The 15,779-nt window shown below is 39.4% G+C and overlaps 1 protein-coding gene across 1 annotated transcript in view; it reads right to left on the bottom strand.

The window, feature by feature from the left end:
- Positions 1–15,779, bottom strand: part of ERBB4 (erb-b2 receptor tyrosine kinase 4) — a 970,081-nt gene that overhangs the window by 29,558 nt on the left and 924,744 nt on the right. The window contains exons 23-26 of the mRNA XM_019522894.1: positions 12,998–13,073; positions 10,858–11,004; positions 7,554–7,651; positions 5,088–5,258 (exon numbers count right to left, since the gene is read on the bottom strand). Coding sequence (XP_019378439.1) covers positions 5,088–5,258; positions 7,554–7,651; positions 10,858–11,004; positions 12,998–13,073 — 492 coding nt within the window. The remainder of the gene's footprint in view (positions 1–5,087; positions 5,259–7,553; positions 7,652–10,857; positions 11,005–12,997; positions 13,074–15,779) is intronic.

The raw sequence follows: 15,779 nt of genomic DNA, 5'->3' as shown, positions 1-15,779 counted from the left end.
TGGGGGGTGGGGTGGGGTGGGGTGGGAGGGGGAAACCTAGGTTTCAGCAATAGGCAGAGCAGCTCTGGTAGCATGGACCAATAGTCCTGCTGCTAGGAAGCCAAAGCATGTATGTGGTGACTGAATAACAGGAGACCTTGGAACCAGTGTAAAAATGCTGGTCTTGTGGCTTCAGCATTTTGCTACAATCAGTAATGTAATAGTGGTCCTAAATCAACAAGCACCATTTAGAGGGGCACCACAATGGTGCCCCGAAGGAGCCTGTGCCACAGCAGTAGTGGCCCATATACAGAGAGCCTGTGCTAGAATAGTGGCTTGTATGTGGGGAGATAACACTCTCCAGTGCTTGGCATCCCCTTCCCCGCTCCCTAAGATGCCAAAGTTTGCACACATTTGAATGCAATACACTATTTATTCTGGCACAAGGGAAACTCCACTAATGAGATTTCCTCCTTTTAAGTAGGTTCTGTCCCTGGTATTAATTCATATGAAACTTCTTTTTTTAGTTACCTGCTTTGATTAGTGTCTAACCCATGTACCAGAATACAGGGATTTAGGATTGAGATCATACAGCAAAAACAGCAGAGCCTTCCTTAACAAAAGGATGCCTACCATCTAAGTAAAAGAGGGTCATAATCTCTCTTTTCTTGACTGAAATTTTTCATCTCTTCTTACTAGAACTGTTCGGCTGTAAAATTTAAGCCAAAAGGATGATGCTTCAAGAAAAAGCATATTAGATTGCTATGGTATGCATGCATTTTAAAAAAATTATTATTATTTTTTAAATTAAAGACAATCAGAATAGCTGCAGGACCAGATGGTGTATGCCATGTCTTTCAAGATCCTTTAGGAATGACTTGAAGATTTTGTAGCTTTTGCCTCTGTGTCTTGCCTTACCAACCGGTATGGAGATTTTTACATAAAATTTAATTTTCCAGTAACAATGAACATAAACTGCCTAAGCTGTATCAATTTATTCAGTATTTATGGTAATAGCAATGATCATAATGAGATAATTTAATATTAATATTCATTACACCAAACAAACATAAATCAAAGTTACCCAAAGGAAAAAGAAAAAGCCAGACTCAGACCATTGGACAGATTGAACTTGAAAGTAATCACTGTGCAGTTCTTGCAACTGACATTCATCTGTTCTTAAAGCACATTGAATAGAAAGAATACATATTAACGGAGTTATAGTGCATTTTATTTTAAATCTACATGAAGGGTCAGTGGTGGAACAATCAATATATTGAGGATCTAGTCTCTATGGAATATACTTTTATACAAGATATTAAATCTTCTGCATTATTGCAGAGCAGAAAGCACAACAGTTTATTTCAAGGGAAGAAGGAAGAGGGGGGAACACCTTTTTTTCTGTGGCTACTGTGTACAATGAGTCCTGTTTACCACTAAGCTGCTCTAGCATTGCACTAATATTGCCCTATTGCAATCTGAATTGACCTATATTTGCACACATGCCTGCGTGCCTTCTGGTTGGTAGCTTCTACAAATACATTTAAGACATGTCGCATTGCTAGGAAGAGACTGAATTTTATTTCCTGACCCAAGACATCAAATATGGCTCAGGGTTATAAAGGTTAATTAATACCCCCGCACATGACAGAAGCCAGTCTCCAGTGATTCCGACAGCTGCTATTCTAGATTAGTTGTACATTCTTCAGCCACATCCTCAGCTGTGAATGGAGCCCCTATGGAGCAGAGTGTGCTGCAATCAGGAGATGTGAATACTGGATGCAGGCTCCCTACCTGCCACCTCAATGATTACCTGGGCCAGAAGGTTTGGCTCAGAGTACGTAAGCCACTGGAAAGGCTGAATATCAGGAGTAGTAAAAAGCCTCCATTTCTATATGATATTGTAGGGAAATTCACACCAGTACAGAGCTATGGAGATAAGGAGAATGAGCTGCTGTCATTAAATTCGATGTTAAAAGCCCCACTGACTTCAGCAGGAAGGATCACAGTCTCACACCAAGATGGGAAACTGAGAGTGATTGTAAGAGATAAGGAGGAGATGAAGCCTCTCCTTGTGGCATTCAGAATGACTAGGGCCCCATTCCTGCACCCACACTGAGCCCCAAGGACTTCAAAGGATCCACACCTATGTATGCAGCTGCGTGATTGGGATCTTAGGCTACATTAATGCTATAAAAAGCCACTTCAATTTTTAGATAAATTCACCTGGACTGTGTTTTGTGTTTACCTTCCATGCATAACCTGGCAAGTGTACTGACTGCCCAAACAGCACATTTAAGCGACTATCTCAGAACATTCACAATGTTTTCTTTGCTGGAATTAATCCCCTGAGCTCAGACCAACTCCTCTGTCAGGCTGGCTCTGAAGATAGATGGGGAAGGCAACTACTGAAAATGGAGGTGCCATTTTCACATCAGTACTTTTCAGTTTAAATTGGCTCTGATATTAGCAGTATTGCCCTTTTCAGTATGTTACGGGTGAAGTAAATACTGTGGTGCCCGTATAGTAAGGGCCCCATACATCTTCTCACATTAGGGTAAATGCTGTAACTCCAGTGCAGTCAGTGGAGTTCCTCTTGATTTACATCAGTCCATATAGGAGACCAGAACTAGACCTTAAAATGTGCGGGAAAAGACCCACTGTCTTTTTCATCTCACGGTTTCATTAGAAGTTGGCAAAAATGGAAACAGAACCTCTGGAGGAAAATGGGAGTAAAATGAACTCAGCTCAGCTCAGCATGATCATTAAAAATGAGTTCTAAGTCTAGGCTGGCAGTGACTGTAAGAAGAGAAGTTGCAAGTGGAACTGAGTCTCAATTACACACTTTTGTTGATGACTAAAATAAGTTCCATGTATCTAATTAAAAACAATGACAGAATATTTAAAATACGCTGACATTTTAGGAGGGGGTAGATTTTGGCCCTCCTTTGTTTTGATTAATAACCACCTTATGCCATGAGAAACAGAATGACTTTATGCAGAATAAGGTACTTTGGGTGGCAATATCTAGCTGTAACACTGTTCTGCTCTTTTACAGATTACTTTTCATAAGTACCATTTATTGCCATTCATGTGCAATGTGATCAGTCTTTTCCCAGTCATAAATCTGGAACAGTCTGAACTATGGAGGAATCAAAAGAATATTTCTAAACCACAAAAAATAAATGTTTCCCTGTCAATCAAAATATAGAAGTAAACAATAATATTGATAGTCATGCCATATTCTTGCCAAATTTACAGTCCAGTTTTACTCACTGAATATACTTGGACAGTTTGGCTCAGCCTCAGCTATGGCTCCATAAATAAGTCTCCAAACAATGATCCTGATTCAGGAAACCATGTAAGCTTGTGCTTAGCTTTAAGCACATGCAGAGATTCTGCTCCGTTTCATTAGGATTCCAGCATATACTAAAATGCTTCCTTGAGTTAAGTACTCTTTCTGATTTGTCCCTCCACTGTGATTCTTCCACTGTTAGCCTTTATAGCCCTGATTAAATACTTCTAATTCCTTTGCATTTGAAGCCTTACTTCCTCGCTTTGGTGAAAATATGTTTTATTAAGTGTAAATCTCCTGTTAGACCAGCAAAGCCAGTGCACTAGTGGAAAAAGGAAGAAGGTATGGCCCCATGACTAGGCAGGTAGCCAGCAACTCAGGAGCCATGGGTGGGTTCAGTTCCTGGCTCTGTGGCAGACTTCCCTAGTGACCTTGTGTGAGTCACTAAACCTCCTGTATCCCATCTGTCAAATGGAGATACAGCATGTCCATACCTCCTTGGAAGGTTGTGAGAAAAAAATACATGAAAAATTGGGAGGTACTCAGACAACAGGGGAATAGGAACCACAGATAGGAGAAGTAGCTAGATTCCAATCTGGCTCAGGGGCTAGGGGTAGACATTACACAGAAAATGGTTTACGTGAACACACACTGGTTTAAAACTGTAACAGAACAGATGCTCAATGCACATAAACCAGTTTGAAAATGGCTGAAATTGGTTTGAGATAAACCTGGTTGAATGTAGTATCAGATTTAATTGATTTGGGTCAAACCAGTTTATGCAATATCTGTCCCAGACCCCTTCCTGGTTTAAGATAAACCAGACACCCCCAGCATCCCGGCATGCTCTCTGGGCTGGGCAGAGCACTCTGGTCCGAAGCAGAGCTGGCCCCTCCTCTATGCTCCCATGCTGCAGCTTGGCACAGACTGCAGGTGTCCCTGCTCCCCCCTTGTCTCCCCATCCCCTGTGCCTTACAGACACCTCTCAGCATTAGCTAGTAGACCACGTGATGGCTATGGTCTGTGCTATGGCAGATGGAACAAAGAGAGAATCAACAGGTAGCTGGTAATGTCCCTCTGTTGTTTTCTCAATGACGTGATAAACACTGAGTTAGGGCTGTTATACGCTATTATCAGTTCCCTGCTGGGCTGGTCAGAAGCGGGGGAACACCTCCCTAATCAGAGTGTCCTGCTAGGGTCTGGCCAGGGCCCCCCTCAGCTCAGCCCTGTGCAAGGGAAGGGAGGGCTGCTCTAGCGCCCCTCAGCTTCTAGCCTGAGCCACTGCCGAATGTGCCTGTATGTCTGGGATGTCTGTACAGTTACAAAGTGATGTAGCCAAGCCAGGTTAGACTAACCTGCAAAGATTGAATCAATTCAGGCTCAGGTTTTCTGAATGTCTGTCCCTAGCCCTGACGCTCCAGCAGGATTGTCCACAACAAACCAACTGCCCTCAGTTACACCTGTATAATCCCTTTCAAGATAAAGAGGTTGCATGGGTTTCCATGAAGGAAGACTCAGAGCAATAGGATCTTTATTCCTGGCCAGGAGGGGGCAAAATCCAGAAAGAATGCAGCTTAACTTTACAAGCCCCATTTGAGATTTCAGTCAACTGTTCAAAACATATCTTTTTTCACTTCTGAGCTGGCCTGTTCTTTTGAAAATCATGAGATGCAATAAACAGGGACCCAGTGATGCCATTTTTATAGTCACTCTCTAGACACTTTAGGCTTCAAGTTTGCAGAGTAACTCAGGATTATGTTTGACTAGACTACATAATATGCTCTCCATGCTTTTTAGCAGAGGTTGCCCTTACCCTGTTGGAGTCAATTCTTGCCCTGGAAGTGTAGATGGGAGGAGGGATGTTAAACGCTTGTGGAACAAGATATTCTTCAGCATCCATCATATCTTCCAGGTCTTCCTCATCCAGTAGATTTTGGAAGAATTTGCTGTCATTAGGGCTTGGAAGCTTCATACGATCATCACCCTGAATGCATCCCATGATTTGGAGGAAGGTAACAAAGAGATTAATTAATTCTCTGGGCTGGGGCACTCACCGTTCATACACCCTCTCCATCACAACACAAAACCCACAAATATTACTTTTCATGTGCAATGTCACCATGGCTGCATAATTTATTTTGCTGGGAATCTGCTGACAGAAAGGGAATAACTATCTAAATCATGCCAAACAATTTTGGCACTCCTATTATTGAACTTTTTTCTTTCTTCTTTAAAACAAAACTCAATGTGTGACCCAGTCGACCAGCTTCTGACAAGGCTTGATGTATTTGGAAAAATATTTGAGATATTAAGGCTGACACAGAAACAAAGAATGACATGGAAACTGCTGGGTCCTTTAGTTTGCTTTAGGTTTTTTTTGTTTTTTCTTTTCCATTTGTGCCTTTGAGATCTCATGGGGCTAAATTTCCCTGTTATCTATGTGGAAGGACATAAAGAATTTAATAGGGATGGAACCAAAAGAAACTGAACTGGGTTAGAATAAAACAAACAACAAAAATGCTACTGTATTGTAGTAACACCCAGGGTTCCCAGTAAGGGATCACAGTCCTACTGTGCTAGGAGCTGTATAAACAAAGATCAAAATTCAGCTTATATTATGGAAACTACTAAAACTAACATAAATTAGAAGTGAATGACAACAATGCTGGAAACTTATGTCTTACTGTAGATCATAAAACATAAAAATATCTTTTGTAGAGAATCATATAGGTTGGTTCAAAAATTCCACTGAAAAATTATTGTTCCTGATTACATTATTATAGGGCTTTTTATGAGGGCAGTGATATTACTGAGTGTAGAGGAACATTTAGCTTTTACCTTCCAGCCAGGCCACAATAGAAGCCAGATGGCTGGCCTAAAATGGTAAAATATGGTACTCTTCAGATTATGTAACAAAACCCCTCAAGAATGATATTAAAATATCATGAAAAGAAGTGTAAGGAATATGGAAAAAAAATAGCCAATAAAATCAATTCAAATTTTGGGGGGCTTATAGAAATTTTTTAAAGCAGAACTCTCCTTTCAAGTCAATGGGGAATACTGTTAGAAAAAGGCCACATTCTGGTGCCATTACTCATGCTGACTACTATCTAACTGCTCAAATAGTCCCCACAAGATTACTCAAGGAGCATAAGACTATCAGAATCTGGGTCAGACTGATTTCATGATTTGGCCTTTGGTGTTTAACAATTATTTTATTGATGTTGCTGTTTATATTCACATTTCCTTTTGTATTGCTCAGGCATTACAGTGATGGAGACCTTATAAACTGACTTCATAGAAAGATGGATTCATTTCCTTTGGCTTGAATCTAAGTTATAGCCCCAGTGCTTAAAAACGTGTCAATACTTTTTTCCCAGGGAACCAAGCATTAGTGTATTGAATTCTTTGAATGAATGTCTTCAGTAAAAAAAAAAGATAATCCTCCTTCCTTGTGCTTTTCAGTTTGATGGGGTAAAATCTGATAAAAACCACAATGTAAGAGAGAGGATGCCAGTCAAGGACTGGATACCAAGAGGCCTCTATGGGGTGGTGTTGGGGCAGGGAATAATCGTCTCACTGACACTTGAGCTACTTTGCAAATTGGTAGCACCATAACATGAAAATTATGAGTGAAGCTCATTACACCCACATACGTGATTCAAGTTGCAGGCCTCATAGAGGATCTGGGAAGCAAAATCCCACATATATCTAGGCAGGGCATCAGAGTTTAGCAAGCTATCGCAAATACAGAGACCTGGGCTCTTTACCTTACAGCCTTGTGTGCAGACCTCTAAGGTCAGGGCAGATAACTTTCCTGTATCACATAAGAGGTGTGCATAGGCAACTGCTATGAACACAGTTTCTCTGGGCACTGACCGTTCTCAACCTGTGGCAAAGGCCTTGTACTTGACTTTCTTGCAGGCAAATTTCACTTTACTGGAGTTTCCTTCTGATTGTAAAACTAAATACAGTTCTCTGCTTTAAATATTTTCTACACTAATACTGTGCTACAACTTCAACAGAAGTTGCTTGGCACTTGGTGCTTTGGAAAAATTAGACCACCTTGCTATGGGCCTAAATATGGATATAGGAGCTGAATTTCAAGTGTTCATTTTGTCAAATCTTGGCATAAGCCTTCATTTTCAGCTATTTTATAGTATTACAATCACTTCAGTTCTCTGTTAGTGGTGATGCAAGACCTGCTGATGCACATTCATCAGTGTCATAGCTTTATAGGCAGAATTAAAATTATTTGCAGATGTTCAGAATTGCTGACCTGAATAACCAGGTATCTTTGAGGGTCTCGAGCCATTCTTGAAAATTCAGCAGCCAGCTCCTTGAACTTAGGCCGACTGTCAGCATCAATCATCCAGCCTAGGAACAAATGTAAAGAATAAAAATTGGTTCATTATGAACAAGAACATTTTTTCAGTGCTGAATAACCTGAAAAACAATCCCAAGTCTGAGGTGTAAAGTTGTCTTTGATGTATTTAGTCAACAGAAAAAAACAAAGTTAAAGGGTTCAAGAAATTTGGGAAGACAATAATATACAATGCATCTAAAATAGAAAAAAGCCTGATCTTTTAGTTAACGCACTAGAGATCGGGTTCAATTCCTGGTCTCTAATTTATTTTCTTCTGTGACCTTAGGCAAGTACCTTCAATTCTCAGTGCCCCTGTTGCCTGTCCCTAAATGGGAACAATAATACCACCTTTCCACCCTTCCTTTGTCTGTCTTGTCTAATTATTTCTGATTATGTCTTACTAAGGATCTGTACAACCCTAAGTATAATAAGGTCTTGATCTTAACTGGGACCCTCTATGCACACTCAACATGCTGCTACTGCGACACATAAAACAACCTTTTTCAGCAGATCTACTGTTTCTAACATCTCTGATTATAAAAAGCTGTTAAACAAATCTGAAAGCCCTCCTAATTATGTTTGCTTCTTCACCTTTCAGGTAATTCTGTATTAGAGCTTACATCCTCAATACTGCTGCAAGCATAAGCCTTGCTAATGGCCACTGCTATTATTGAGATCACTTCATCTTAGCATACAAGAACACTTCGTACGAGTTCTTCCCCTCATTCTTTCAGAAAAGTCCATTAGGAAAAACAGCATTCCTTTTCAACATCTGCTGCAAAACAAACCAATGGGTGTATTCTGCGTAGCAACAACAGTCAGTTTATCTTAGTGCTAGCCTTTCCTAACAAAAGATACTGTCAGCATTTTTCAAGGAACTTGTCTTTATTTAGCAGGAAGTCTAAATGAAGTGGACTGTATCTCTTTATAGTCCTATTATGATGAAGTGGAGACCAAGAAGTAAAAAAGCTAAGACTTTCTTAGCATGTAGGATATTTTGTAAGGCTCATATATAGTGTCTGGAATACTCAAGCTATTTGCATTTTCTTTTAATGCTGTAGAATTGCTTCTTAACCATTAGAACCCACATTGTGTTTGAATATCCTGATGTCTGATCCAAATAAGAAGCTTTCCCAGTTGCTCAGCTGTTCTAATCAACTACTCCATTTATGAGCTCTTGTGTTAGATAAGTAGTGTCCAACCCATGGCACACGGGCCACAAATGGCACAGGCAGCTTGTGTGTTTGGCATGTGAACCCTGGGAACTGAGTTAAAGGGGACACTGGTGATGGAAATTAGGGGTGGTATGTGGGGAAGGGAAGAGGATAAGGACTGCAGCGGCATTTGAGGAGATTTAAGTTGAGGGTCATTGTTGGTTGGAAGGCTTAGCCTTGTGGGAACCGTGGAAGTAGGTGCTGCCTAGTTCAGTGTTGCCATGTCCCAGTAGCAGCAGTAGTAGGATTCAGTGGTACTGGGCAAAAGCAGTAGCTGATTATTAGAGTGGCACGGTTTCATACTTTGGACTTAACTTATGGCACACTTGCCAAAATGGTTGGCACCATTATGTTAGAGGATGACATCATAATCCAATGCTCTCCTCTTTTTTTCCCCATATCTACTAGGGCTATTAATTGCTGTGAGCCTGATTCTGCTTACTCATAAGCAAAAAAACTTATGCACATCAACATGCCAGCTGTCAACAGGACTGTTCACAGGCATGATTTTTATTCAACCTGAATAAGAAGTCTGGGGGGGATATGATATATCAAGGGGAATTAATCTACGGAGGAAAATGCACGTGATTTGTATAGAAGTAATATTTGAGCCACAGATGATCAAAGGTTAGAAGGGATAGATTGCCCTTGAATCAATATTGTGCAAGATAAACGAACAGGTCAGTATATGTTGAACAAAAATCCCTCCACTTATCCCTATTTAAATTGTTCATGTGTATACATTTTATCCTAAAGGTAACAGATTGGTAGGTTGGACACTCAGATCCTATTTACCTACTTATCACGTACAGTACATGAGGCTGAAATGCATATTACCCCCCAGTGCTCTATCAGAGTGCTTCAAACCTAATATCATGCTTGGCCAATCTGCCTGCAGTCTCAAGGAGGGACTCTCTTAATACAAAGGGTTAAGATTTTTATGATGTATACATTTACTCACTGGGAATTAGATTTAAACTATTAAACTAGCCTAACAGAAATCACCAAACATCCCTGTACTGTACATGTGGCAAACTTCCATCAGTAATGACTAGTGATGGATTCAATCTGGCAGGTTTAGGGGTGAAAAGAGACTATATCTCAATAGTGAATTCTTGTGTGATATAGTATACCCATGTAATGTTACAAGACACATGTTGGAAATGCAAGTTTGACAAGAGAGATGTCCCAGGTCTCTTATTAAGCATATACATTTGCCTCCTTCAGTTTAATTTCTTTGTTCTCACTTTTTTGTGTTTGAATTAAAAGGAAAAGGCCCATGTCAGATGGATGAGGCGGCTGTATGTTAATCTCATTTAAATTAAGTCAGGAAGACCACAGAGACATTTCTAATTCTTTTTAAATTAGAAGCCTCAGCTTTGAGGATAACTTTACTAGTGTGAATGTGCTGGGGGAAAGGATGGCAGGGTATGTGAGAAGCCAGATGCATGCTATTTTCATCTTGTGCTAAAATACAAAGGGTATTGGATGTGACTGGGAGCACTAACAAAAATAAATCCTCAGCTAGACTTCTTATATCAATTCAGTTTCTCTTTAGTAATAATAATAAAAACAGTAAAAAAGTCAGGGTTTCTTTCCTCAATAATTGGAATAGTGTTCTATACCAGTTTTTCCCCTTGCACCCCTCTCTGCCTGACTACCTATGTATTTTAATTATATTTAATGCTATCTTTTTAACACCAAAATCAATTGTCATAGAAATGACAAGAGTTTACAATAACAATCATACAATTTTGACTTCATAGCAAGGATGTGAGATACTATCGAACAATAATAAGAAGCTGAGATAACTCAAGCCTTCATGGCTAAATTCATATCCTTTGCAATTGCGAAGTGTGCATGCAGTGTTGGAATGTAATTTACAGTATATTAGGAAGCTCTTGTTCTGCATTATTACCCAGTACTGCTAGTTACTGCAGATGCAATGGAGTAGTGCTCTGCTAGTACTAACCCTAACAAGTTTAAAAGCAACAATTACTCACATTTCACCATCACCATGTAAACATCAATGGTGCAGATGGGAGGCTGAGGCAACCTTTCCCCTTTCTCCAACAGGTCAGGAATTTCCCGTGTTGGGATTCCATCATAGGGCTTTCCACCAAAAGTCATAAGCTCCCAGATAGTAACTCCTGTGGCGGGTGGAAAAAAGAATTTGAGACTATGACCATGTTCTTTTAAGTTCTAAAAAATGCCTTGGAGATTGTATGTTAGTGGCTCAATATTGGATTATAATATGATGTGGATAACTGATTCATTCCTAGAATTGGTGTACATGAAAAGTGAATATAGCTTGTTCAGATGTGTGTTGGATTCACCATCTAAAGAGCACTGGAAATCTGGGAAGCAACTTCTCTTGTTTTTATTGGTTTAACAGAATGCATGACAGATAGGAGTAATAGAAGAACAGCCTAGAAGAAATACTTGGTGGGAAAGTTAAAGGAAGCTGTAATAAAAGAATATGCCCCATTCTTTATCCTATCAAAAAATAAAATGAATGTCTGACATACAGTATTATTTTAAAGGAGGAAAACACTGATGTTCATTAAGTTATAGCATCCATTTCCCACAAAGGTGCAGAACTGAATAAGATTATGTCATTGTCTTTGCCTTGTAAGTCAAACAGAGTCAGTTGTGTTATTGTTTCTTTAGATAATGTTATGGATTTGAGTTATGATAGTGCTATGCTTTAAAGCCAAGATACTCGTTTTGAACAACCACAGGATTTGTTGGCAGCTAAGCAGGAAAATAAATACTACATATCATAAATAACAGAATTTATCCCAAAAAACAATCATTAATGTTGAAAATGCTGCTGTTTCCCAAAAGTTTCCTTTGGTTTGCTTTTATTTTATCGCAAAGGCCACTTAAAACATGACTTAAACCTGACAGCCATATTTTTGTCACACCAATATAAGGAGAAATAGATAACAATCGACATCCATATCACACATACATTTTCTCCTTCATCCATTTCTTCATTGATGTGCAACACTTAAACTTTGTCATTTATTTTGGTTTTTTTAATTTTAAAACACATATATGCCAGGCTTTCTGTTTTTAAATTGGGCAGCATAAATAATGGATGACTATATCTAGTTTGCTAATGGCAGCAAACATGCTTTGGGGAGGGGAAAAAAAATCTTGTTTTACTTAGTGTTTACAATTTAACTATAGTATATTTTTCTCAGCTGGACAGAAGGAAGTTATCTACCAAGCAACAGCAAACAGTGTATTTTGCTGCTACCCACAGGTAAGAATGAGTAATGAGATTTCAGATGATACTGTGCATCTTTTTTTTCCAAGTCATTTAGAAACAGAAATAACAGATGAGGCCCAGTATTTCTAAATGCCTGTTGGGGGTTTGATGTGGTACAGTTCTACTTTTAAAGCTGCAGATTAACTAGTTCAGCCATTACCGATATAGTAAACAGGAAAAACGCCAGGGAAATATTGAACAACAGCTCATTCTGACATGATAGTTAACAGTTAAGCAAACTCCTCTGTTACCAGAAGACATGATTTTTGGAGTAGAGTCCTTGTGGCCTGGCCTTTCTGACTAATTTCAAATCTGTTTGTCAAATTAATCCAAACCTGTATTAGTCAGCTTCTCTTCTCTTTCTCGCCTCTCTCTCACTGCATTGGTTCTGTTATGACAAATTCCCTTTTATCTGATGGTAGTACACAAACTCCCATAAGCCAGATAATGTTTTTTGACATTCATGACTTTTAGAGTTAGATTTTCAAAGGACTGTAGAAAATTATGACCTGCAGCCATATTTCGACGAATCTGTGGCTAAACTAAAAGGAGCTTTTTTCTGTTACAATGATTGGCCAAACTGCTACCAAACAAGAGCTTGCAGCAGGCAATCCAGCAGGGACATTGTGATAATGCATTTTAGTAAGCAGGAAAATAACACAGGAGACAGGTAACAATGCTATTTTGATTTATATATTTTTTAAACAAGCAGGAATGAAAGGCAATAGTATTCATTCCTTTAGGAAAAAAAGGATGCTAAATAAGCATCTGTAACGTACATGCTCATACACATACACACACACAAACTTGGCTCAATACATCACACAAGAGATTAATTCTTAAGCACAGTAACAGAGGAAATTTACCGTAGCTCCAAACATCACTTTGATGGGTGAATTTCCTGTAGTGTATACACTCCAGAGCCATCCACTTAATTGGCATCTAGGGAAAGAAGAGATAATTGAAAGTTAGAAAAAAATAATAAATAAAATAACATTGATAGGTTCTAAACCAAGACCTCCCGCTCTCTCCTTCTTTGCTATCTGGTAATTAAAAAAAATACACATATGTCAGGACATAAAAGCTCAGGTGGCTAATACAAAATTGAAGTAAAGAAATACTTGGCTATAGTTTTGCTCCCAATATCATTCAAGGAGCCCCAGTAGAAACAGTATAGCAATGATTTCCAATTTGTGCAACTCCACTGAATTCAAGTTTTTATTTCAATGTGACTGCATCAGAAAGATAATTTGACCCAGTGAAGTTGTTCACCCACATAGCAGAAAGCCAAGTAGGCATTCCACCACCAGTGATGGAAACAATATAAGAATCCAAATAAAACAGAATAAAATAGAAAAAAATATAGATTTTTACCCACAGGATATGTATGGTAAGGCTAGAAATAAAAAGAACCATGCATCTTGTCAGATCCTTGTCAGCCCTGGGTTTAATATTTAAGAGCCAAACCATTTTGACCAATATAAAAAGAAACGAGAGAGAAAGCCAAAACAGCATACCCAAGCATTTAGGGGACTGGAAAAATAAGCTTTTTCTTTTGGTTCTGACAAGTTCCTGTGAAAACTAAAGCGCAAGCATCTTGGCTGCCCTTCAGTGAAGACATTTAATATTGCACTACACTTAAAAGCCTGCACAGAAATCACAATACTACAAGTTAATGAGATAATATTATGATATATCTTAGCTTCTCTGTTTCACAGCTTTTGCATGTGTGAAGTGCCCAGTGCATGAGCTGTCCTTATACACAACTTCCACTGACATCAAATAGACAGTGGCTGGAATAGTAATTGCCTTATAGAAGCAGTCTTGGGGTATGCATTGTACACCACCAAGGGTCACCCTGTTTTGGAATTATTGAACATGTGGTTGGAAAAACAAAGCACCAGATAAACCCATAGCTACAAGTGATCTGGTTAAAAATGAATGGATGGTAGGTGTATAAAGCAGCGATTGGGCCCTCATTCAAATTCTTAGGAAAATATCCTGTATGTAGTTGGCTAGAATATAGTTACCTGTGTGGCAGGGATATAATTAGCTCTTAAATTGTATAGGTTGGTCTAATGCTTCTACTGAAGGGATATCCTCCTCTAATAAATCCTGGAGAACCTATTCCATTTCTGCACAAGTCTACTGGCTTCATTTCTATGAAAGTCTGTTGGACTTTTCCAGACAGGAACAGTTTTTACAGCAGAGCTGTTTTATTCATCAGGTCCCAAAGCCCACTTAGCAAACTGACAATACAGATTTAAAATGCAAATGACTTCAGAGTTTGAAGCAACACTTCCCAGAAGCAGTGCAATGACATTTCTGATGCCTAATCCTACTTCAGGATCGCCAGCAGTAATTTGGTTCAATAAATCCAAGATGCTATCCCAGATCCGCACAGAGACGAGTCAAGCTATGAAGACCATCTCTTCCTTCACCATTCACTGGCCTGTGAAGGAAGGGGTGGAAGAGAGGCAGAAGGGGGTGCTGTAGAGGAACTGGAGGATTCAGGGAAGACAGCCAAAGCTCCACCCTCATTGCTGGAAAGTCCCTCCACTGCTGGGGAGTGGAGAAAGCAGCTGCTGACTCCTTTGAAGCTTCTTGCTTCACCAACTGTCTCCCTGTTATCCCTCGCCTCATAATTCCTGTGTGGTCCATAGAACAGCTGGCCACAGCAACAGCACATTTAGGACAGAAGCCATCAAGCCAAGGAAATAACAAATAATGATAGCAGCTTCTTTCTTTTACTACTGTAAGTAAACTGAGAAAAAGAAGTGAAGCAGAGTGGGACAAGGCAAGAACGAATTTGGAAGAGGCTCAGTGTCACAAGAGACACCTCTAGCAAGGTGACAGGAAAGGTTAGTGTGGGTTAACAGATATTCTGGTTGCAGTATTTCAAAGATCCCCAAGTAGTGTCTGCGTGGAAATAATGTTTGGAACCACTTGAATATTGCTACACATCTCTTTGGGTGCATTTAGAAAGTCCTGATGCTGTGATCATTTGTAAGGAAAAGTATAGAATAAAAAATACTGAGATGCTCTGAGAAATAATATGGACAGATTAATAGAAAATATCCCAAATACAGAAGTTCAAAATATCTGTTTTATTGACATGTGGCAGATGTACTCAGGGCCATGATATGTAGCATCCTTTTGGAAATATCTTGGGCAAGTACTGGCAATATAACAAGGCGCTAAGAAGTAGCATGCACGGAGTCTTTTATTCTGAGCCAACAGTCAGATTTTTGGAAAGCATATGTAAAACCTTAATGGGCAGGCTACAAACAAACATCTTCTGCAGCTTTCCATTGTGCCTGCATGAATGAGATGTGTCTAGGAAAATGGACTCCTAGCATAGAGTGAAGAAGAGCGAGTGTCATTCCCTACATGGATTTTTAGACAAACATTTTCACTGCAGTCAAAATAAGCAGGAAAATGGAAGATACAAGGACAAAAACAGGTCCTAATAATGAAAGCTGTTCAATTCTTGCTTAGTGGAATTTGTGATGAACCAATCTCTCCACCTGCGGAGAGGTTCAGTGAACAGAAGTGAACAGCTTTTATGACCAAGGCCTGTGTTTCAGCAGACATTGGATCTACAAGAACTGTATATTTTATCTTACATGGCTATTAGACTTCCTAGGA

This window comes from Gavialis gangeticus, unplaced genomic scaffold, assembly GCF_001723915.1.
Source record: "Gavialis gangeticus isolate Ggan-Ray unplaced genomic scaffold, GavGan_comp1, whole genome shotgun sequence".
NCBI lineage: Eukaryota > Metazoa > Chordata > Crocodylia > Gavialidae > Gavialis > Gavialis gangeticus.
The sequence above is the reverse complement of the archived record's forward strand: the minus strand, read 5'-3'. Positions and strand labels throughout refer to the sequence as shown.